This window comes from Tachypleus tridentatus, chromosome 2 (assembly GCF_004210375.1).
Source record: "Tachypleus tridentatus isolate NWPU-2018 chromosome 2, ASM421037v1, whole genome shotgun sequence".
In the NCBI taxonomy this organism is placed as follows: Eukaryota; Metazoa; Arthropoda; class Merostomata; order Xiphosura; family Limulidae; genus Tachypleus; species Tachypleus tridentatus.
In genome coordinates, this window is record NC_134826.1 from 16,717,558 (window position 1) to 16,743,126 (window position 25,569).

At 32.4% G+C, this 25,569-nt stretch overlaps 1 protein-coding gene across 5 annotated transcripts in view; it reads left to right on the forward strand.

Annotated features, from left to right (window-relative positions):
* Nucleotides 1-25,569, forward strand: part of LOC143238745 (CREB-regulated transcription coactivator 1-like) — a 68,570-nt gene that overhangs the window by 9,269 nt on the left and 33,732 nt on the right. For all 5 annotated transcript variants that reach the window (XM_076479260.1, XM_076479269.1, XM_076479276.1 and 2 more), the window contains 7 exons: nucleotides 5,308-5,430; nucleotides 7,401-7,471; nucleotides 9,120-9,178; nucleotides 13,883-13,935; nucleotides 17,182-17,252; nucleotides 19,581-19,819; nucleotides 21,098-21,309. In XM_076479260.1, the coding sequence (XP_076335375.1) occupies nucleotides 5,308-5,430; nucleotides 7,401-7,471; nucleotides 9,120-9,178; nucleotides 13,883-13,935; nucleotides 17,182-17,252; nucleotides 19,581-19,819; nucleotides 21,098-21,309 (828 nt within the window). The remainder of the gene's footprint in view (nucleotides 1-5,307; nucleotides 5,431-7,400; nucleotides 7,472-9,119; nucleotides 9,179-13,882; nucleotides 13,936-17,181; nucleotides 17,253-19,580; nucleotides 19,820-21,097; nucleotides 21,310-25,569) is intronic.

Below are 25,569 nucleotides of genomic sequence, written 5' to 3' on the forward strand. Positions count from 1 at the left end.
TGTACTCTTTCATGACTGCAATTGTAGTTTGACAGACGAGGCAGACAACACCTTGATTATGTGGGACAACAAGATATTTTGTGCACCATTCACTGTTGAATAACCTTCCTCATCATCAATTTTTCGTTTCTTAACTGCTGACATTTTACTAGCCCTGAAATCAAAACAAAAATTATTCTCACGAAAATAGCAAAGTAGAAAAAACATAGAATTTATTTACACATGGAACCTCTTATGGACAGAAACACATGTTTCTAAATTGGCATCCCGATCATAGCCTTCCGGTACTTAAATTAATTGAGAATAGCAAAATACAGTGTGACCTCGCCTATTCGCGGTTCGCCATTCGCGGCCCCGCATATTCGCGGGTTATGCGCGAACTGCGTTTTGTAGGTCACAGAGACTGAAAGGGCTTTTCGAGGAGATTTCTGTTGTATTTACTCAATCAAGCCGTTTTATCAATTGTCGTCTTCACCAAACAAGATTGACTGCTATTGGCTGACTGCCTCAGCTTCCCCAACAACGCAAACGGCAAAGCACAGCCCGGTAACGCACGGTACAATTTAGTGAAATACATAACAGTATGCAATATTGCTACATTATTACTGCATCAATGAGTATAAGTATCATTAGTGTTTGGGAAGCATTTCATATAGTATATAATCGCATACATATACGTTTTAAAACTGCATCCAATATTCGCGGTTTTCGCTATTCGCGGGAGGGTAAAGAACGTAACCCCGCGAATAACGAGGTCACACTGTACATAGAATCAGATGCATCTGAAAGCAAAAATTTTAATAAATTCAGTAAAGTCACAACAATATGCTAAATAATAATCAATTTACCTTCAATCTCTTGTAGTAACTGTAAAGGGTAATAAAATTTTCACCAATAATGAATGACGGACAGCAGAGGTTAGGGAAAATTGTCGCCAGCGGGCGAAGGCGAGGTTCAGGACATGACGTTGAGTCGTAGACAATAGTGCTAGTGCACGTCACCTATTCATGCCCTAAGGAGGCCGACCAATCGAATTCGGCCTGCTCCTCTCTAGCAAAGATAATTTTAGAAGTTTGTCGAGTCGAAGCCTGGGAATCCCGTAGGATCGATGCTTTTAAAAATATTCCATTTGCGTTGGATTACAGATCAGGCCACATGGTTAGATTACAACAACTAGGGCCACACTAAATGGCTTGGCGGGCCGGGTTGTGGCCCGCGGGCCGCCTGTTGCACACCCCTGTTCTAGGACTATCATTACAAACGAAGTATAAACTTATAAGATTAAGTGAAGAAAAAAAATATTCATAAAGTTTGCTTGTCAGTTGATTGTGCATTGTTTCGTTTAGTCCTCAAACTTGAGCTATTTGTCTTGTGTGATTTACACCTTGCATTGGACATTTATCAGTTAGCCCTAGTTTAAAGATAAATAAAGCTGTAAAATTAAATAAAAACAAATTTTAAACCATTAAGACTTAAACTGTTTATGATAAATTCTTGTAATTTTCTGCTATAATATGCAGTATTTTTGGGAGAAAAAGAAGCTTTTGAGATTTATTTTTTATTTTGTTTTGTGGTTACAAGATTGGTCGAATTGACTGAGTTCATGTGATGTTAGGGTAAGAAAACATAACAGTTAAAATATGAAGTTTTACTAAATAGCATAAAAATGATGCTCATAAAGTAGGTTTTAGGAATTTTGAAAATTTAATTTGAAATTGGTAGGATCAAGGAGAAGTTTTAATCAAACCTGTACAAATGCGAGTGTGCACCCCATGGCATCACGCTTGATTTCTCAAAATAGGAGGAGTCATAAAAGCCTAAAATGTGTTTATCCACATGGTATAGCATATTTATATTCTTTGCCTATTGTTGTTTTAGTGATGTTTGTGCAAGGGGTCCATGAGGATAGGTACTGTGAAACTTTGTAAATATTTTATTAAACCTAAAATACAGATGTAATGTAGGATCACCCAGTCTAGAACCAAGTGCATAAAATTAATCTTGAAAGTAAAAATATTAATTCAATTTTCAATATAATTTGTTACTTAATTAAACTGTTTTCTCCTATATAATCAAAATTTTTAATAAAAATGAACTTCTTTAATCTACAGACTCCAAACAAAGAAATCAACAAATATTTTTTTTCTGTTTTATTGTCTATACATTTCATCTTATATTTTCAATGTGTAGACTTGATAACAGTATCAGGTTGTACTTTTGTTGCTCAGGGTGACATAAGTGCCATTGTAGGAACATAACATTATATTAAAAACTGGTTTGTATTCTGGTTTTTTTACCGGTAATTATTCTATGAATGTGTCACAAATTCATTTCATAAATGATTTGATTGGCTTACAAAAGAAGTTACTGACATTTGACTGCCTTGGCTGCATTTTTCTGCCTCTTTGTGGGTTAAGGTTGATTTCACAAAATTTATTTCAGTTAGCCATGAAATGTGAGACTAGGGTGTACTGTTGGGTGGGGGGTGGATAGTACTTGCTCTGTTATTTTTGGCATAAAAATGACTTAGCACTCAAAATAGTATCTTAGTCACTCACATTCTGACTTAATTACTTATGGTCAAATCTTTAGTAAAAAATAATTAATTAAAAAAATCAAATTCTTTTGTTTATGAAAGACTTGTAATGTTCATTAAAGTTTGCCAGATCTTACTGAAGATACACTCAGTACATATAAAAGTTATATTATGGATACTTTCATGGTTAGTGATTACATGATGGGTGCAAGGTTGGTCATACTGACCAAGAGAGAGAGAGAGAGTATTGAGAAAGTTAATTGAAAGAACTGACTCTGTAGTGGGAGGTAAAGCTTACTGTTATTTCAAATTTATTACACATATCTACACAAATTTTGGCAAGATTTAGTGATATATATCAGCCTGTTGTACACAAAAAAAAATTAAATGTATTACCAAAATATTTGCAGTTAAAATATGTCTCTGAACTGCCAACATCAGTCTGACAAGTCAGAGTACAAGGTGATTATTCGTTTGAAGAATAAAAATCCATATGTCCATTACACAGTTTGCATATTGCAAAACTACAAGATTATAATAAATATATACACACAATTTTTTCAGTATTCCTGTATATTTTATCTGGTATGTACTCTCTTTTAACATATAATTTTGTTAGAGTAGTAGTATTTGGTTAAATTAATAGTTGATAACTCTGACATCAAATATGTAATACCATGTTGAATGGCACTTTGTCATTGTGTGCACACCTTGACCTCCTCAACCCATGCACATAGGGTTAATTTGTGACATATTTCTAGGCTTATTTGATTACAAATTTATTTTTCTTGTTAAATTTGGAAGAATGTTACTGAACTTGGTTTCTTGCCACCACTACATATTCTAATTATTTCAAAATACATCTTTCAAAAAACTTCATTTTGTTGTTAAATTTAAATACAAAAGCAATAATTGAAGAAAATGAAAACAACGGAACAGTTGTTAAGTACCATAGTATTAAGTTATTCACAATGTCAAAGATACTTGTAGACTAAAATTATTCTGAATTCAGACTTTATGTGCTGCATTCTTTGGAGATTAATAAAGTGTATGTTTATGGCATGTAATAAAGAGTGCATACATATTTGTGGCATCGTTTAGGCTGTATGTTTGTGGCATTAACAAAGAATGCCGTGTTCAACTCTAGGGACGGTGTTCTTTGGAAGATTTTGTTCCCCCTTCTTACAGGAAATATCGCGAACATCATTGTGGCCGAAAAGTTCGATTTTAGTCTTGTCTGACCAAAGAATACTCTTCCAATAGGTAGAGGGTTTATCTACATGCTTTCTTGTATACCTCAATGTGCTTCTAAATGAACAGGCTATAAATATGGAGCTCTACGAGGATGGCATGCTTTGAACCCAGAAGAGCGTAACATGTTTGTAACTGTAGAGGTGCTTACTTTGACCCCAGTTTCCGTATGCCATTATTTGTTAAACGAGGGTTCTTACTAACTTCTCTGAGAACCTTCCTCTTGGTTCTTTCTGGAATTTTGGTGGGGCGTCCGAAACGAGGGAGGTTAGCAGTTGATCCTGTAAGCTTAAACTTGGCAATCATGCTTTGAACAGTAGATTTCGGCACATTAAATTGTGTAGCAATACCGAAAAGAGACACACGAGACTTGTATCTTGTATTTTTTTTAAATCATTGAACAGTTGTTTCCTGTTTGCCATGATGACCAAGCAGATAATGACGGAGACAGTGCTAAATTGCAGGAAGTAAATTTTTTGCTGGCTAAATTCCAATAATTATGAACCCAGTGTCTAGTTCTGGAATGGTATAATGTAGTTTATTCACCAAACTAAACAAAATTTTCACGGGAATATCAGTTTTTTCACACATTCTGAACTGTACGAACACTTTCTGCTCCTCCTATTTTTGGTTATTTCTTTATAAACAGTTTATTTGTAGTTCAATTTACATAAAAAATTATGTAGATGTGTGTTAGTATAATATGTATACTGTATTATACTTCTATTATCCTAATCATGATACGTTTTAAGTTATGAGCAAAAAAACCACTCGGGATGCAGGGGTATGAACACTTTCTGTTGTAGCTGTATATATCAAAGTATCAGTACATTGGGATCATAATTGTGTATTTACTACACATATGTATATGAACTACCAGGATTTTTATAAGTTATATATCAAAGTATCACTGCATTGATTTCCATGAAATACACATTGACATGTAATGGGTGTTTTATGTACAATTACTCTTGAAATGTGGCTTAGGAACTTTGTTCTTTGGACCTGTATGCGAATAGTTACAAGTTCATAATTGTCTGATGACGTGCTATTTGTGTTTTTGAGTAAGACACCTTTACCTTTCTTATTAGCCTACCTAGTTGTTAATTTGGTGTTAACTTGCGATGGAGTGGCATCCTGACTAAGGGGCGGTGGTCACCATTCTCATTTGAGAGCTGTAGCTCTGTGTACCTTGCAAAGGCACAATAAAGATTTTTTTATTTATAGCTCTTTCAAATCTCGTGAGCATTTAGCGACCTAAATAAATATAGTTAGAAAGAACTGTCAAAAGTGCTAAAAATGTGTATGTATGAATACAGCCTAGATGTGTCATATTGTGTATTTTAACACCAAAGAAATTGTAAGAAGATAGCTAGCTTTTTTTAGTGCGATGTTTAGTATCGATAGAAGAAATCTTATACTGAAAATCTTTTGAAACATGCAGGTATTTGTGAAAAAGTACACATGTAATTCTATGCTTGATATCTACTGTAACATTATTGTTTTAACATATTTTACAGGGAACAATTGTAAGAATGGAAGGTGTTAAACAAGGTTATGATCTTTGGAGTGACAGAATGGAAGTAGATAGAACTAGGCAATTTACCTTGCATGGGTTAAGACAAATTGACATTGATAAACAGGTAATGTGGGACATGAATTTTGTTTGAAAAGTTTTTGTTAGCAGTGTTTGCATATAGTGAAATTAAATAATTGCATGCAAATGAAGCCAAATAAGTAAACAAAATCATGAGAAAGGACTGCGTTAAAAACAGCAAATCTCAGCCTCTGATTAATTATATTATAACCATACACTTTTAAGGCATAAACAAAACGTGTCGCATATTTTTCAAAAACTATCGTAGGGTACAAGCTACAACATGGGATTATAAAATGTATCCAAGGTTTTGGAGGTGAATGCAAAACCTAAGATACATTTTATAATCCTATGTTGTAGCGTGTATCCTAGGATCTTTTTAGAAAAATATGCAGTTTATTTTGTTTAATTTTAATGTGTTTTGTTTATGGCTTAAAAAGTATGGTTGTGTGTGTGTGTGTGTATATAACGCAGTTGCTGTTATAATTCAGAATAAATTTGTAGCATCTTTGCTGTATATTTTACAAGTCCTTTATAAACATTGGTTCATTGTAGTGACAAAAAAAACCCACCCAAAACACCATTTGTGTATTTATCATGTATCATTTTATACATAAGTGACCATTACTCAAACTGAAGGAAGACTTTTGCTGTATCTGTGTATAATTTCAATGATAGTCTGAAATAGAATACATTAAAATACACTGCTGTGTTGAATGATGCTATATTGTTCCTGATGTTAACCCTAGTACTGCAGTTGCAGTTAAACATTTACTTAAAGGCTGGAAAGCATTCTAATATTTTGTGGCTTGTTTATTTTGTTATATTTATGTTACTTAGGTTTGGGGCTGTTTTTTCTATAATATATACATACTTTATATTGTATGTGAATTACCTTCTGATTATTATCTTGAAATATTTCTGTCTTTAAATATTTTTGTGCGAGATTTTTTAAAAAATTGGTTGGTGTAAATTTTATAGAAGGTAATTACAATCTGGCTGGTAATTAAGTTTTTTTTAGTACCTCATTTTTTAATAAAGTACCACAAGTTGGGTAAACTAAGTGAGCTATTCATGATTGATTATTACATATAGTTTACTCGCTTCACGTTTTCTGATTGTTACACTTTTCACATACTTCATTTGATTGATTTCAGTTAACTGAGTTAGACAGTTCGAACATCTATCCCAACAAAAATTCAGTGTTCCCCACATTTCCTAAGGTAGATAATTATCTACTGTGCATATTATTATTCCTTAATATTAGTAATGTAAATATTGTGCAGTGAGACTAAAACATAGGGTGGGGGCAGCAACGGAGAGCTTGTGGAGCCCCCAACAGTGCTAGAAGTGGGGGTGGGCTTTATGAATTTTTTTCAGAGGGCCCACTTTTGTAGGTATGTCACTGCTAAAAATATGGATAGTGATTAAAACCTGGATAGTGGAAATTTTAACGATTTATTTATTTGGTTTGTTAAACAATGTACTCAGTGTAACTTTAAGATCCAGAAGATTCTCCTTATGTAAAATGGTTTCTTAGGACTTCTGTACGTGTAGACTATTTCAGGTAGAAAAGATTCTGATGTGTGAGACTCCTGAAAGGTGAAAGATCTCAGATGTCGTTAGTAGAAATGGGGTTAAACCCTTTTAAATGTATTGGCTATCCTTACCAACAGTCCTCGCCATAGCAGACCATATGCTTTGAATTTATAATATTACTTATAAGGTGGATGTAAAGTTTGCTTTACTGTCAAGACTGCAGAAGACTAAGTTAGATTATCTTAAACTGATTAGAAACATATATATTTTTACACTTTATTACTTGTTATTTGGCAATAGTTGTGCAAACGCTGATGAGAGAAATGTACAAACTGGTATAACATTATAGATGCTAATATACATGCACACAGATGCACTCATTTCAGTGTTTTATTTTAAATTTGTTGATACAACTTTGGTATTCCTATTCTTTAAATCAAAATGGAGAAAAGTGTACTTTATATTATTTTGTTTCAGATGAATGATTTTATATTGACAAGTGGAGGCCAAACATACTTATCCTTACCTTCTGATACTAACTGGCGGAGGTAATTTTATAACTATATATGGTTTGATTATAAAATAATGAAAATATTTGAAAATAAAATAAATAACATTATTTAAATAGATATTTGTGAATTCTGTTAGACTCTTTTGTTCTGACATAGCTAATTCAATAATTGTTACACCTTAAAATGTCTAGTGTGATATTTCACTGGTGTATTTGTATTACCTTAATTCAAATCAAAATGGGCCCGACATGGTCAGGTGGTTAAGGCACTTTATTCATAATTTGAGGGTTGCAGGTTTGAATCTCTAATATGTCCCTTCTAAAACAGGGCATGATGTAGCCAGGTGGCTAGGACACTCGACTTGTAATACAAGGGTCAAGGGTTTGAATTACCATCATACCAAATATACTTGCCCTTTCAGTCGTGGGGGCATTATAATGTTACAGCCAATCCCACTATTAGTTGGTAAAAGAGTAGCCCAAGAGTTGGTAGTGGGTGGTGATGACTAGTCGTACACTCAAAATTAGGGATGGCTAGTACAGATAGCCATCATGTAGCTTTGTGCGAAATTCAAACCAAACCAAATCAAAAAAGTATTATGATTAACATCTGTGCTGGTACAAAGAGTGTACTTAGCTTATAGTTTAGTATTAGAAGCAGAAATCGCATGAAGTTTGGAACGTAACAATCCATTTCATTATATTGGCACTTTTTGTTTCTCTAGCTCACGCATAAAAGAAAGCTCGGGTATGTCTAGAAATTCCACACAGTTGTAGCTAATCAAATGTGGCTGTGAGCAGTCATCAGTTGTTTACAACTTAGCTGTAGTTAATTCAGTCATTTAGTGGAATTTGTTTTAAAACTTTTTTTCTATGCATAGTGACACAAGAACTACTTGAATTTTCTCTTATATTTATACTTTGTTCCTCATTGTACTATAGCGGGTGTTCGGGGATACAACTTAAAAACAAAGGAACATAGTATAAGGTGTAAAACACGTTGCTGAAATGATAGTTGTGAAGCATTTTGAATTGTCTGTAATACAGAACTCAGCACTTAATGACCATATTTTAATGCTCTGTAACTTGTCAATATTTGTTGAGATATATATTTTATAGTGAACTTGATGAAGTATTCTTTAAGTCTCTCATGATGATTTCCTAATCTGGAGTTTAACATCATTTAACACAAGCCAAATATTTAGTTCCTCTCAGTTTAACACTTTTCTTTATTAGTTGTTAACAAATTTCAGATTTCTTACTGCAGTTTTTAACTTTTTAACACCTTTTGCAAGTTTTTAGGTATAGAAATCACTTGTTTAAAAAAAAAGTTCTGGTTTGGGAATTGCAAATTTAATTTTACTAACTGGAGATTTTTTAAAACTCGGTTAAAATAATTAGTGCTGTAACTCCCTAGATTTTAAAATGTATTTAATGTAATAAAATAACAAGAAAACTTGTCACTGATTGATCTCTCTAAATGATTTTTCTATTGTTAAACACCACTTTTAAAGTTCTTTGTTAAACAGTTAATTTATTGAAACTTGTTTGGTATGAAACAGAAGAGTGAATTGTTTTTTATAATATCATAAGATACTGAAAATATAATATTTTATATATATGTGGTTGCAATGTTTTAGACCTTTTTTAAATTTTTGTTTGTTTTACTATATAATAACCTGTAGGACCAATTCTGATTCAGCTCTCCACCAAACCACATCACTTTCACAGAAAAAGGGATTAGGTGAGTGTTGGTTTTATATATATCTCTCTATATAAAGATAAAATGTGTGTTTATTTGCACTCTAACTCCTCTGAACCTGTTGGGATTATCTCAACCAAAATTTGTGGGTAAATACTATGAACTAAGGAGGTCAAAACTGAACTTAATTCTGCTTTGTAAAGTCTGAATAATTACTCTGAGCCCATTGAGTCAACCTCAAACAATTTTGTCAGGCTGGTGCTTCAATATCGAAGATTTTATAAGGATTCAGAGTTAAAGTATGAGAGTTGCTGGATTGTTTCTCAAATAACCATGCTTTTCTTATTGTTAGTGAGATGTAGAATTTTCAAGATAGTTGAAAAATAATAATTGGCATGTATGAGTACTGAGTAGTCCCAGAGGATTTAATTAATCTATTACTTGTGATCAATAATTAAACTGATTACATGTAAACTGTTAATCAAAGTTATGGTTAAATTGTTTAATGTCACAAAAGTAATAACCTGATTGATTTTATATTTTTTCTGGCCATCTACTGGCAGTTAATCAAACTTATATTCAACTAATTGAAATGAGTGTTTCTGTTATTTCTTTTATATTCCAACTATCGAAGTAATACAAGCATTGTCATTTTCATTTTTTAAGCACAAAAATATGTAATGGATTTTTTATGTCTGTGCTCTGCAGACTGGGAGTATTAAAACCTTATTTTAATGTTAAGTTTGTTGGTTTTCTTTTAACTTAAAGTTTGTTCAACTTTGGGTTAACAGTTTGATGTTTTTCAATTCTTATTGCTACTAAACTTGCACACCCTGTCTTTGTTATCCCAAGACTACTAATGCTATCTGCTGCTGTCACTAAACATAAACATCTAAGTGTAGGAATGGTATCTGAGTGCCAGCACACATTACCAACTCTCTGACTACTTTGTTGTTAAATAAAGTGTAAATTTATTATTTCTGTTTTTATTTTGTGTGAGGTTTCAAACTTATAATTGTGTAACTAAATTTTTGTATTGTTTTACAAAGGAAAAGTCCAGGGAATCTGTCCTCCCATTTTCAGAGAGTTAATTAACAAAAAACAGCCTGATGTTCTCACATTAACATATTGTATCAAGAAGTAACAATATGGTATGCTACATCTTTCCCATCAGTCTCTCCACCTATTCAGTCTGGGGTTCTTGCTGTTTATGCAAGAAGAAGTAATATACTGTATCAGAAGTTATAATTTTGCTATACTGAATATATATTTACTACAGGTTCTTACCTCCTCTCACAATTTCTTTCTTTCCTCTCCTGAAAACTGGTGATTCCATTTTCTGCCAAAAGTCAAAGTGATAGTTCTATAGAATTAGGTAGAGGGAGGTACATGCATTGGAGAGTGTGCCAAACTCTTATTGGTGGAGGGTTTGTTGTATGATGATTGGTATGCGAGTTGTAAGGCAAGTGTGAGCTTCAAGGATTGTGGCATGCAAAAAATTTTTTACACATAGAGGGCAGCACTGAAATGAGAATAGCTATTTATGTGAGAAGAGGTAAGTACATATCAGAAATATAAGTTTTTAATTTTTTCTGGGAAGTTTGGCTGTTGGATGTCAATAAAATTGTTGAAGTTGTCTTCTTTCTGTTGGTTGTTTTCTTGTTTTTGTTTTCTGTGGAAAATATCAAAAGTCTCCTGGCTAGGTCTTCTAAACATGTTTTAATTTCTAAGGTTGGAATGTACCCAGGTGCTATTGCAAAGTTGAGTCCTTTGTTAAGTAGATGTATCTCATCTGTGTTTAATTGTCGGTCTGATCTGTTAATTATGAGGTTAGTCAATGGTTTGTTGTGTTGGTGACTTTTCTGTTGTTTGCATCTTAGTTTTTCTAGTTTTTTGTTGTGGCAGATCTTTTTGTCCCTGTAATTCCTGGTGTTGATTTGGTTTATGTTTCATTGTATAAGTCCATAAATCTCTGGTTTAATGCAGCATGCCAGTTGATGGTCTAGGTTCATTTTTTGTTTTTGTAACTCATGTAGTTCTTTGTATTTTGTGTTCAACATGGCTTTAAGTAGTTTTTTTTTGTAAATTTTGGATAATGTTTGTGCATTGATTAAAATTTTTTGATAGTTTTACCTTTACAAAGTTAGGGTTAGTTGTTCCTTTCTACATTGTTGAATGAAATAGATGTGATTTCTTCTATTGATAATTCTTTGTTTTAAGTTTCTCAGTCTCTTTACGATCGTATGAGCATGTACTGTTAATAGTGGTGTAAGGTATGTCAGTTCAGACATAATGGTTACATAGATAAGTACAAACACATAAAGAAAACACAAAGTCCTACACTTCTCGTACGATCACCATGATGAAATAATAATCAGTTATGACGAGAAAACCCTCTTGTAGAGAAAAATATATATGTAAAAACGGCTGGTTTGGGTTGAGAAAATTGTTATGTAGAGGAGCAAACAACGTTTCGACCTTCTTCAGTCATCATCGGGTTCACAAAGAAAGAAAGAGGTAACTGACTGATATCTGACCACATGTTTGAAGGGGGTTGTGTAACTGAGTGTAGGAATGTATAGGGCATGCTTAGATGTTTGATTATGTTTATATCAGAAATATATTTTCAGTATAGAAAAGGCATAACTTTAGTTTTAGTGGTTTGATTTGCTTGGGCTACTAATTTCCATAAAAGAGTTGTTTTTTTTAGGTTTTCTAAGATTGTTGTAGATATGAGATGTGTCAATCTAGTTAAGACATCAGCCAGTCGCTAAACAATTCTAAACAACCACATTAATATGAATGTCATTTAAGTGTTGCCATTTGAAAATTTCATGTTATTGTTTTCATGGAGACACCAACAGTATTTTCAGATTTTGTAGAGAGTTGTCATCAAAGTTAATGTTTAGGATAGCTGCAGCTCTTGTCACATAGACTTATTACATTTTCTACATTTTGAAGTTAGAATTCTCATGATAGAGATTTTTTTTTGTTCATGTCTCGATAAATGAAAATGCAAGTGGTATAGTTGAAAAGCAACAAATTGAAAAACATATTTATAGGGTGGCTATTTTGAATACACCCAAATGTTATAAGTATATTATGAATATAAGTACAAATAATTATAATTTTAATAAAAAAAATGGTGCTTTTATATTCACATTACCAGAAATAATTTATAAATTGAGTTAGTTATGAAGCTATCACACTCTCTGTATTCTCAAGTTAACCTGAAGATGACCTAAGAAGGTCAAAATGTTGTTCTGTACTTTATTTTAATTAAAGTGCTAATACCCATACCAGTCATCTTGAGAACACATTTTTACTTCAAGTGGGTTTCTCGTCATCAAAAATCATGTGACATAACCTCTGATTTTTGTTTCTTTTAAGAAGAAAAGGACTGGAACTTATAATTATTCAGCAAAAAAACTTCTAATTGTGGCGAGAAGGAAAAAAATTTTTGTCATATCACGTTTAAGAGAATCATAGTACAGTTTCCTTTTTGGATTCTCTTTCACTGTCGATTGGAACTTTTCATTCTCTGCAAAACCTTCTAAATAAAGAGTTTTTGTATTAAAGCATGATTTTCAGAAGAGGTTCAGTATTCCATCACAAATTCTTAAAGGATATTCACACTTGAATTATTATTTTATGAGCAGGATTAATACAGAAAAATTTGTAGTTCATTGGGGAAAAAATAACAGTTTGAATTGGGATTGGATACGTTAAAGAATGAATTAAAAACTGTTAATTCAAATTGCAATACTGCTCTTTGTATATATAGTACCAATTATTATGGAAACATTACTACGTGTGGCTAATTATGTGTAAATAACTTGGCCCAGTATGGCTAGGTGGTAGTGCATTTGACTTTCAATCAGAGAACTGTGGGATTGAATCCCTGTCTGGAGATGTTATAATTTGATGGTCACTTTCAGTAATCATTAGTAAAAGAGTAGCCCAATAATTTCTAGTGGTTAATGATTACAACCTGTCTTCCTTCTAGCCTTGCATTACTAAATTACAAACAGCTAGTTCAGATAGCCCTTGTGTAGCTTTGTGTGAAATACAAAACATAGACAAACTAAATAGTTTACACTATTTTGGTTAGCTTGTTATAAGTGTAGGTGTAGTTGTTTGTTTTGTTTTTGAATTTCGCGTAAAGCTACTCGAGGGCTATCTGCGCTAGCCATCCCTAATTTAGCAGTGTAAGACTAGAGGGAAGGCAACTAATTATCACCACCCACCGCCAACTCTTGGGCTACTCTTTTACCAACGAATAGTGAGATTGATCGTCACATTATAATACCCCCATGGCTGAAAAAGTGAGCGTGTTTGGTGCGACTGGGTTTCGAACCTGTGACCCTCGGATTACGAGTCAAACACCTTAAAACGCTTGGCCATGCTGGGCCAGGTGTAGTTGTATGAAAGTTGAAAGGACATTTACAGATGGTAACTTATGGTTCATACTTTCTGAGGATTTTTCATTCTTTCACTGTTGGAAATACTTTATTTTAAAGCTGCTAACCTCTCACCTAGATTGAGTCTTTCCATAATATTATTATTGTAAATAAAAAATCTCTGATCACATTTGATTTAAAAATTTTAATTTAAGAAAATTCAGTATTTTTCAGTAAACATTTCTGTATTAATTTTGTCTGTTTTGTCGGTGTTTATTTCAAATATATGAACATTTTTGTTAATTTTTAAGCTGTTAATTCATGTTTGCATTCTTATCTTTTGAAGGTAACGAAAAGGACCGGACACAAACATCATCAACCATCTCGGATCCTAAGAAAGTGAGTAATATTAATTTGTGTTTAAGATTTATACAGGTTTACCTAATCTGTAAATTATTCATATTTTATGTGGTATTTGCTTCAATGGAGTAAAGGGCTTACCGTAAGAGGAAGTAACCATAGATTGAATTTTATTTTGTATTGTATATAGATATATTTTAAAAATAGAGATTTAATCCCTGTGGAAGTTGGTTGTTTAATGTATTATAATCTTTTAATAATTAATAATTCTGACATTTGTGAGTCACTTGAACAACAACAAAAAATTAATACCAGTTATATCTTGTACTTTCTTTACATTGCTGAAGTTTCATGTCTGTTAAAAATTTGTTTTCACTAGATATGAAAAGCATAGTAAATTGTATAAAAACAATTTTGAATGTTCAAATCAACAACTTGTGTGTCAACCACAGCCAGTATAAATTTACAGTGGAAAGGCATGTATCAGAACTGTGCTTTGACATTTGTTTGCATGTAATTAATACAATACCATAGGAAATTAATCACTATAGGGAACAACTCTTTCTGATACAAAATATTTATACATTTAGATGTATTTAGATCTTAGATTGATGATTTTCAAGAATGTCCCTTGTTCTCAATGACATTGGAAAACGAAAAAATACTGATCAACTTGGGGAATTTAGGACCATCCAAAAAGAGACCTGAAACAAGTCGTATCTCAACTGTGATTTAAAAACAAAAGGTGTTGTTTATGTATTTGTTTGTAACAAGTGAAAATACATGAACACAAACATAAGTGGCAAAAGCCATCCATGCTCCAGAAAATAGTTCCTAACATGTTTAACAAGGTTCTTCTTGGAAAGCTGCATGAGTCATACATGCACCATTTCCTTCTGTATCATATATGTAGTGCTGTTTTAACAGCTACCATTTTTTTGGTGAGTGTAAACTCAATAATATTTAGAATCATATGTATTGAAAATAATTTTGTATCAAACTATGTTGAAATTCTCTTTTCATGACACCATGATAATATTTTATATACATATATATATATCAGGCCGTCCCTTAAGTAATATCCAATTTTAGGTTCAGAAAAACAGAAAGGATTTTTAAACACTTTTACTGTTATTTAATCAATAATGTATATTCCATTATTATTAATTACATCCTACGCCAATGATTCATAAGCTTCTGAATGTTACTTCTATAAAATTCTTGGGATTTGGAGGAAAAGAATGTAGAGAGGGTAGTTTTGACATCTTCATGTGTTCCAAGCCCTTTTCCATCATGATAGTTCTGCAAACTTCAGAATAGGTAATAATCAAATGGGGCAAGGTCTGGAGAATAAGGAAGATGTGGAAGTTTTCCCAGTCTAGCTCTTCAGTCTTTGCAAATGTGATCCTTGCTGTATGGTGCAATGTATTATTCCCTTTTCTTTCAGTGCAACATTCAAGCACTCTAACTATTGACAACAGAAGTCTGATATAAGTGTTACAATGAGTGGCAGCAACTCAAAGTGGATCACACCAACAGTATCCCACCAAATGCTTAACAAGACTTTCCTAGGGTGGAGCTCCATTTTGGGTTGTACTTTAGCCAATGTACCTGCACTAAGTCATTATCTGTGGCACTTAACATCTTTATAATGTATCATTTTTCATCTCTAGTCACTAACCTGTCCAAAATAGGTGAGTTACATTCACAAAAGTGCAGATAAGTGCAAATGTTCATTCTTGCTCTTAGGTTGGCTTCTGTCAAATCATGGGGGGACTTCTTTCCCAAGTTTTAACACCTTTCAAAGCTGTTGGAGATGATGGTGAACCATTGAATGGGTTTAATTAAGCTTCTGTACTAGTTCTTCAACTGTTACAGCACAATCTTCATCAAGTGCGGCCAGCAACAAGTCATCATTAAACTCAACAGGACAACCTGAACGTGACGCATCACTTAAGCTGTAGTCACCTGATCTGAACTTCTGAAACCACCTTCGACATTTACTTTCATTGAGAGACTCCACACCATAAACACCTTGAATGTTTTGTGTAGTTTCTGCTGCACTATTGTCTTTTTTTAAACTCATAAAACATTATATGTCTAATGTGCTCCTCAGACACATCCATCTTCATAAGGGTTTATTTGATTAATGATCTCAAAAAGTGGAGTTGGGTTAGTTTCTTTTATTTGTCTGAACATTTTTATACAAGTCCTACTACATATCTCAGTCATTAAAGCCTTCTATAAAAACAGAAATGATGATGCAATTTCTGTATTAAATTTTCAGACACAATTAATGGGATGACCTGATATAAGGGAAATTATTATGCTGATTTTGAAAAAACACATCTTGCAGCTGTAACACTGACTTTAGGTACAGACAGATACAAAAAACAGAATGGAAAAGTTGATGTGAAAAACAAAAATATTAGCAGTTTTGTTGTGTAATTCTGTACAAAACTACTCTAGGATTATCTGCAGAAGCTGTCTCTTTTGAAAATGTATTTCAGAAACTTGAACTTTACCTAGTTTTGGGACCTTGTCAAACTACTTTGTTTCACAGAGCAGCAGTATACATGTCACTTTGTTACTTCCTGCATGCCTACTCTCCACAGTTTACAAATCTCATCGAAACTACAACTGAAAATAAAACTAATCAAAACAGAAACATCTGTTAATGGGAATGCTAATTGTAGAAAATTATGTGAGTGATATTTTGCTGTTGAAAACTGTAATATGAGGTATGCTTGAGGAAGTGTATGTGTAGCTGTTTGACAGTAATAAGTCTTATGCCATTTTCTACCAGTTAGAAGGTGAAGAGAATTTCCAATTACTTTGAGTATAGTCAGAGGTCAAGGTGTGAACTCTGCTTATTATCAGACCAATGTTCTGCACACTTTCTACTACACAGAAATATCTTCTGTTCAACTGTCACATGCCTCAAACAGCTAGAAATAGAAAACAGATTTGTGCTTTCTCTGTACAAAGACTTGCCAGTCAAATAACTGAATATGGATAACTGTGATAAGACTGTAGAACTGGATGCTGGGACACCATTGTATCTGTATATTAGATGGATTATAGAAGCTTTGCAGGGAGGAGTGATCTGCTTTGGATTGAATATCCTTATGTAATGAAAACTATGTTTGCCCAGCTATTTTTAGGATGCATGTTTTTTAGAGTAATAACAGATAAGTTAAGGAGGACCATAACTGTCTTCTGAGGTTCCAAGGTAGATCAAGTTATCTTTTAAAGATTAGTGATATTTTTGTTTGTATTTCTTAGCAACCAGAAGATAATATTCTCCCGAGTTTGTCCCAATCTTTGCCAAAATCTGGTGAAGTACCTTCCATAGAGTAAGTAATGATTTGTATTTTTCTTATTATTGTTCATGATAAGAAAAATATGCTAGGCTGAATATATTTGGCTTTCTGTTAGTCATGAAATATAAAGATTAAACTTTGAAGCAGTTTTAAAAGATGGTCCGATATTTATTAGGAACAAAATAGGTGGGAAAATGTGAGCAGTTTTAAGGTTTAGAGTGCAGATTTAACATACACTTTATTCGTGGTCTTCAAATTCTGTTTAGATTGTATCTTTAATTTTGATTTTATTCATGAGGGTACAAAATTTATAATTGCCATATAAAAATTTTGTCATGCATTTTATTGAACCTGAAAGTTTTTTTATAGTTTTACATTTCTGTAATGAAGCATTTTGATACTGTTCAGTTTGTATTAGTTTGTTGTCTGTCCTAGAGCTGATTTCCATATATATATATATATATATGCACGCACACACACACACTTTGTGTAGAAGACAACTGTTTAGAGCTTTATCGGGGTGATTCATTAGCCTATATCTAATCATCTTGTAGTCTACTTTTGCAATTGGATTTTGCTTTTTGTAAACCAGTGCCTGGTATAGTGTAGTAGTTAGGGCATTTAACTTATGGATTGAAACCCTGCCACCATGTTTGCATTTTCAGCCATATAAGGTAACTCTCAAACCCACTTTTAGTGGTAAAGAATAACCTAAGAGCTGATGATAGGTGCTGTTGACTAGCTGGTTTTTCTCTGTTCTCTCACTTATAAAGTTGGGAACAACTATCACAGATGGTGACAGATTAGCTTTGAGCAAAATTCAAGAAATTTAAACCAAAACGGTGATCTGAAAAGCAAAATTATTGTTATTCTTGGGTAATCTCTGTTTGTCAACTTTTTAGTAATGATTTCAACAGAGAATAGCATTAGTATGCTATTGTCAAAGGAAATCTTTGATTGTTGGTATTTTTTTTTTAGGCTCAAGGTTTAGTGATCAGAGCAAATGATAAATTTAAGATTAATCTTAAGTTGATGTTTTATTAATTTATGAATGTTAGAAGCTCTAAGAACTGTCTTTACTACACAATTCTGTCAGCCCATTATTTATTGGTAATTTTTGTTTTTTTTTCTGAAGATCTCAAAATATTTCATATCATAAAATGATAGGGTCTCACACTTAAGAAACTTCTCACTCTAGAGTTTATTTATTCAGTCTTGAATTTGTTATAAGAATAAAGTGTAATAGGCCTAGTACTCATTTGTTTACCTCAGTAGGTAACATGACTCTTGGCAACCATGGTATAAAAATATGTAGTTAAACAAAATATATAACAAATAGGAAAACTATTATGTAAGTAAACTCTAATGAACATGCAATTGGATTGTGGCAATTGTAAATGAAAATATATTTGCTTTTGTAAAATATTAGAATTTTTATATAAAATATTAGTGGTGTGCTGCACATGCTGTTTCAAGACATTTCATGTACGTGTAACAGGTTACTGGTTAATTGTATGGGATATTTCTAACTGATCAAAAGGAGTTTTCCCACTGGTACAGCTGTAAATCTGTGGATTTATAATGCTAAATTTAGGGGTTTGATTCTCCTCAGTGGATTTAGCAGATAGCTCGATGTAGCTTTGCTACAGTTACGACAGAAAGTGTTCTTACAGGGGTATGAACATTTTCTGTCGTAACTGTATAAGAAAAATCACACACTGACCAAAAGAAAACATAACTTAATTGCCAAAGTTTATCATGTTGGTGACCATATAGGTATAAGAACAAACCAAAATTTACAAGATGATTATTATGCTTTTATTTTATTAAAGATTTTTTTTCTTGAATAATTAATATCTAAATGTTTATTGTTACTCATCTTTTGCTCTGTTTGTGTGGTAAAAGTTTAGTAAGAATTTTGATTCAACTGTAATTGTCTGGCATGGCCAAGTGTTTAGGGCACTTGAGGGTTACAGGTTCAAATCCAAGCCCATCAAATATGCTTGCCCTTTCAGCCATGGGAATGTGTAATGTGATGGTTAATCCCACTATTTGTTGGTAAAAGAGTAGCCCAAGAGTTTGTGGTGGGTGGTATGACTAGTTGCCTTTCCTCTAGTTTTACACCTCTAAATCTGTGACAGCTAGCACAGATATTTCTCGTACAGCTTTGATGCAAAATTATAAACCAAACCAGTATGCAATTTATTTTTTGAGGTGGTTATTGTGGGAGATTTGTACATTAACTTTTGACAGTTGTTGCTCTGATTTTTAAAATGAATACTTGCTTAGAATTCAAGATCAATTCATTGCTGTCAGTATAAAATTGCAGGTTTTTATATTTCTTGTTTTTTGATTTGACAGTGTTTATCCCTTGGACGATGACAGTAGTTTGATGCATATTGCCATGTCCAGTAACACTGGTTCTTTACCAGATTTAACCAACTTACAGTTTCCTTCTCCTCTTATTACACCAATTGATATAGAGGATCACTCAGGAACATTAGCTAGCTCCCCCTACAGTCCAAGAAATTCACCACAAGCCATTTCTGGAAACTTTCCTTCATCGTTGTCTCCACAACAGCAGCATGCACATATTATTGGTGGGTTTTCAAGTTCTGCTTGGATTGTATCTATAATTTTATCCATGAAGATACAAGAATTGGTAATTAACATATAAACTTTCTTCTTGTGTTTGATTGAAACTGGTGTTGCTGTTTTTGATACTGATATTACCTATAAGAAAGGAAGACAGTGCTTCAACTAAATCTACCTTTCATAAACCTACAATAAAATCTTCCTGGTTATCAGTATTCACTTCAGAATAGCACCAGAAAAGGGTATGCAATGACCGAGAAGACAAGAGTTTTTCTTTTCTTTTTGGTTCATTTATTTATAAATATTTGGTCATATTTTCTTAACTTGGTTTTTTATTTTAAAAATATACCTGGTTGTATTTTGAATGAGATTTTCAAGCAGTCTTTTTACTCACAATTGTTGATTGGAATAGAACAAATGATTAATAAAGTTCTTACTCTGTTATTTAATGGCTCTGTCATTTTTAATTATCTTTTATCTTGAATTTTTTAAACAATTTCTCTGTATTCATGTGATGTGTTTTTTCATGCAACTAAACCATATTTGTCTGTTCTTATTTTGTGGTACAAAATATTTTACACACTTAGATTATTTTATTATATTTTTAAGTTGTGCAAGTGTAATTGAGATCTAAGTTGAGAGCCAACTTACCACCACATTAGGCCCAGCATGGCCAGGTGGTTAAGGTGATCAAATCATAACCTGAGGGTTGCAGTTTGAAATCCCCGTTGTACCAAACATGCTCACCCTTTCAGCCATAGGGACATTGTAATGTGAAGGTCAATCCCACTATTCATTGGTAAAAGAGTAGCCCAAGAGTTGGCAGTGGGTAATGATGACTAGCTGCCTTCTGTCTAGTCTTACACAGCTAAATTAGAGGCAGCTAATGCAGATGGCCCTCGTGTAGCTTTGTGCGAATTTAAAAAAAAACAAGCAAACAAACAAAACTGCTAAATTAGGGACGACTAGTGCAGATAGCCCTCAAGTAGCTTTGTGCCGAATTCAATAACAAAAACAAAAACACAATATCTTATTTTTCAATTACATTTTTTTTGTCCTACCTTCTTGTAGCAGCACCCTAATTTTGCATGGAAAAACTCATTTCCATATTTTTTACAGTAACCAAAGAAAGAGGAAGATATTTTTGAGTTTCATAAGCATCCTTTGCTGCTGAGTTGTAATAAACAGCTCAGATGCTCTCTGAGTTTATTAGTGTTTTTTTAAGAACTTTAATGAATTAATAATTTTTATTTTGCTCTGTATTTACTTATTCTGATTTGTAGGACCTGAAATAAATAAAGTAGGTTTGACCCTTCCAACTTCCAGTGGTGGACATAGTGGGGAGCGAGGGGGCAGCCGACATTCTAGTCCCGGTCCTTCTCCATCTCCATCTTCACGACATCGTCATCATCATAACCAAAACTTGTTGGTGATAGGTAGTGGTGGTTCAAGAAGTCGAGTACATCAGCATGGTTCTCATACTATAAAACAACAAGTAGGTTATAATACACCTTCAACATATGACATGATCCAAATGACAGTGGAAGTAGGGTAAATGCCAGGAACCGGAGTACCATCCAAATGTTCTAAGTTGTACCTATTACAACACTGTCATATTAAACACAAAAAGCAAGAAAGAGCTAAGAACAAATAAAGTCTGCATCTTTCTCATACTAGTTTTTGTATAAATTTATTGAAAATGATTTTGCTGTTTGTTCTTGTGTATAAAGTATATTTTATTACTGAACGGGACTTTATGAGTTTCACTGTACTGTGATATGTCTGCATTTTTGTGCATGGTTTGATTGTTATTGCCTAATTTATATGATACTGCTAGGAGTTATTTTTTAAATGAGAAATTCAAAAGCTGTTTATCGTACTTATTGAATCTTAGTGTTGTCATTCAAAATATTTCATCAAAAACATGCGACATGGTTAGTTAGCCTGAAAATCACTTTATGATCCTCATAAAGGTTTAATTTCACTGTTTATTTAAGTTCTCTGGACATATTTTAAGTTTTTCTATCTTTTATGGATATTTCTTATAGACTTCTATTAGTTTATGATCCATTTCATAGTTTTCAAAGAGAAATAATTATTAATTTTTTAAAACTTATTATAAGTTTCAATGTGCTAAATACAACTTGATTTCAATATTTCTTTGGAACTGTAACATGATTTGAGTACAAAAATAGTTTGTTTTTTTTGTGATAAATTTAAACATGAAGAACAAAAGTGAACTACCAGAGTTTTAATCATTTTTTTATATGTAATTGTGCCTTTAGTGCTAACAGATTTGAACCATTAACAACTAGAATTTTGTTTCAAAGTTGACACTGTCAACTTCAGTTGGTTGTGTTATTGTAAAAGTAATAACAAAATGGAATGATTATCAAAATGGACCAGTTAAATAATTAAAAAAGACATTAAGGTTTTAGATTCATTTCTATGAAACCCTTGTATAATGGCATTGTGCCTGCTTACAACACTGGGTACATGGTCATAAAATGCATTGCTAAGTGTTAGGTGTTGAGAAATTGTGAGCACTGAAAAATTATTTAGCTGTTTATCCATGCACATCTGCCCCTCGGCAGTAAAGCAGTAAGTATGTGGGCTTAAAATGCTAGAAACTGGGTTAAGATACCTGTGGTGGGCAGAACACAGGTAGTCCATAGGGTTACTTTGTGCTTAACTACAAATAAACAGTCTTTCATGCACATCTGGAGCTTGAAGTAATCATAAGTTATGATAATATAGACAACATTTCCAGACAAAGATCCTTTTTGGTTATATTGCCTTGTGCATATGGACAGCTTTTATCACTGACCTTCGTGTTCTTGATCATCTGTTATAAGACCACACTCTTATAGAATCTTAATCTTACTGTTCAAAATATTTTGTCCAAAACATATGACACAGTTAGTAAGCCTAAAAGCCACTTATGATTCTTTGAACACATTTTAATGTTTTCTATCTTTTAAGGATATTAAGGTTTATGACATCTGGATTTGCATAGTTTTCAATAAATATATACTCATAATTTATTGAAAGTTACACAAATCCAGATATTTTTACTTTAACTTACCAATAATTCAATTAGTATAAATAATCCTGAAATAAATAATGTTATTAATACTATTTATTTACCCAGCAGAATTAGAAATTGAAAATGCTTTGATATCTAATACAGATAAACATTATTTAGAGATAGAAATTAATATAATTGATTAGGACATTAATGTAAAATTTTTAATAAAAAAAATATTTTATGTTTCCAATTTATGGCTTACCGTGTTTTAGTAGTAAAGTACCATACCCATCTGTCACAACCATTATAACTTCACAATTATTCAGATATTGTAAAATTTGTAGTAAATTATAATATTTTATTAGTAATGTTGAAATACTGATACAAAAATTACTAGTTAATGAATTTAATAAAGAAACTTTAAATTAAATTATTAAACTATTCTGTAACAAATATAAGAATGTATTAAATAAATATAAAGAAATAAAAATTAGAAAACTTTTCTTAATTTTCAAATAACTATTTTTAGTTATGAATAAGATAATTTAGCATCTTGGCACTATTTTATGTGGATGTACATACTACTGCATACAAAGGGTTGTTTAGAGCATGATAGTCACAGTAGACTTAATAAAGGGGTGGTGGCTGAGAGCTATACTAGCTTATTTGGATAATTGGATGGGAAGCTTCATACTTGTGTAATTCATTTACTGGGCTACCAATTAGTGCCTTTCTAGCATAATGGGAGGTGGAATGCTTACTTCAAGAGGTACGTTTTTAACTTACTTACCCTCGAATGGTGATATCTTATTTTTTTTATCTTTATTTTTCTTCTTTACTTTGGAGAGCAGTCACCTTCCCACAACTGAAGGTTGATGTACATGGGAGACGTTGTGAGTTCGAGCACCCACATCTCACCCTCCTAATTTCTATATCTGTTGCTACTCTTTTATTTCTTATGTGAGACTTGCGAATGGAGGTTAAAACTGATAGACGGTGTATCCTCACTACAGTGTGGTCTTACTTCTCCTATCACCTCCAAAACCAAGGGTACATTTTATAATTCCCCATTAAAGCCTCTACTCTGGGATCTTTTAAATTAATGCAGCATTTTTTGCTTAATTTATTTTTGTTTTGGCTTGTTACTCAAGTTATAACAAACTAATATTAATTAGTCAAAGGTTTGGATTTGCTGTTTTTGATGCAGTCCTTCCCTTTAATTTTGTTTACTTAACTTTATTAGTATTAATTTTCTCTATCACACACACACACACACACACACAGAGAGAGAGAGACAGACATGTGCATGCACACCACATGTGTTTCTTTAAAATTGTGTATGTTTTACTGTTCACACTCATATAATCATTTACCTTTGACATTTAAACAATGTTTTTATCAAACTGGTGAATGCACTTTAAAATAGTTGAGATTCCAAAACAAAATCAGTTACAAATCTTCTGTAATTATTTTTTTTGCCAATGCTCATTCTATTTTTCTTATTTCAGTCATGGAACAACCACCTTCTCTGTTCTTGGCATGTGTATGATCTTAGTTTATGGTTTCCTTTAAGTTTTACAAGCATTGTTTCACAACTATTGTTCCATGTTTCACAGAAGGTTAAAAGTTAAAATAGAAAAACATCTGTTATTATAATTATGTCTGATCACCCTTGATTGATGTATGTGCATGTTTTTGAATTAAAGTGTTTGGTTTCGTTACTTACTCGGCATGTGTTTCAAGTTTTATTTCTGCGAATGAAACCTTCATATGAATGTTTGTTTGTATGCACACAATCATCTATATAACTGCTGGCATTGATTTGTACATATGTATTGAATGGTATTTAACAGTTGCTAATTATTTAAAAACACTGTGCTTACCTCAGGTTGCTTGAGCAATGTTACTACAAATCAATTTATTAGCGTTGTTTAAAGGTAGAATAGCAGAAAGATGCATTCAGATTATTACAATGACAAGCAGAGTGGAAATGGATTTCATTATTATATTGATATCACTGATATCCTATCGTGTATTTTTAACTTCTCGAGGCTTTGAGCATAACTAACTGTTTGAAGGAGTAGGACATTCTCTGTGGTATTTTTATAGAACCATACGAATATACATAAGAATTACCTTTTTAAATTTAGTGCATTATTTCTTAAGTAAGAAAATATTTACTGGTAATAATTGAGGGTTACAGGTAAGCTTCCCTGAATATATTTTTTAATGCAGTTATATGATAACACAGTTAAAAAGTATATAAAATACTCTATAGATGGCACTATTAATTGGTCATTGTTTAAAAGCAGCCGACTTGTGTAATTCAATTAAAATTCACAGAATTCTTCAAGTTATTTAAGAATTGTTTGCCATTTCAGTGCAAATTTTAAAAACATGGCAATTTTCTTTATTGTACAAAGTGTGAAAGTGATACCATTACATGCAAACTATATTTTTAGCTTTAAAAAAAAAGTTAAAATTAGGACACTTTCTGTGAAAATAAAAATAACAAATAAATGGGTACAAAGAATATGGTTTTTTGATTTTTAAATTTGACAAACATGAAAGACAACCTTTACAGAAGCTACAAGATTTTTTTATTTCATTTCGTTTTCATCCTCACTAATTATTACATTGTAATAACCATTTTTAGAAAGGAAACATTCCACTTACAATCGATTATAAACTACATATTAGCATATGGAATAGTCTGTATGATGAACA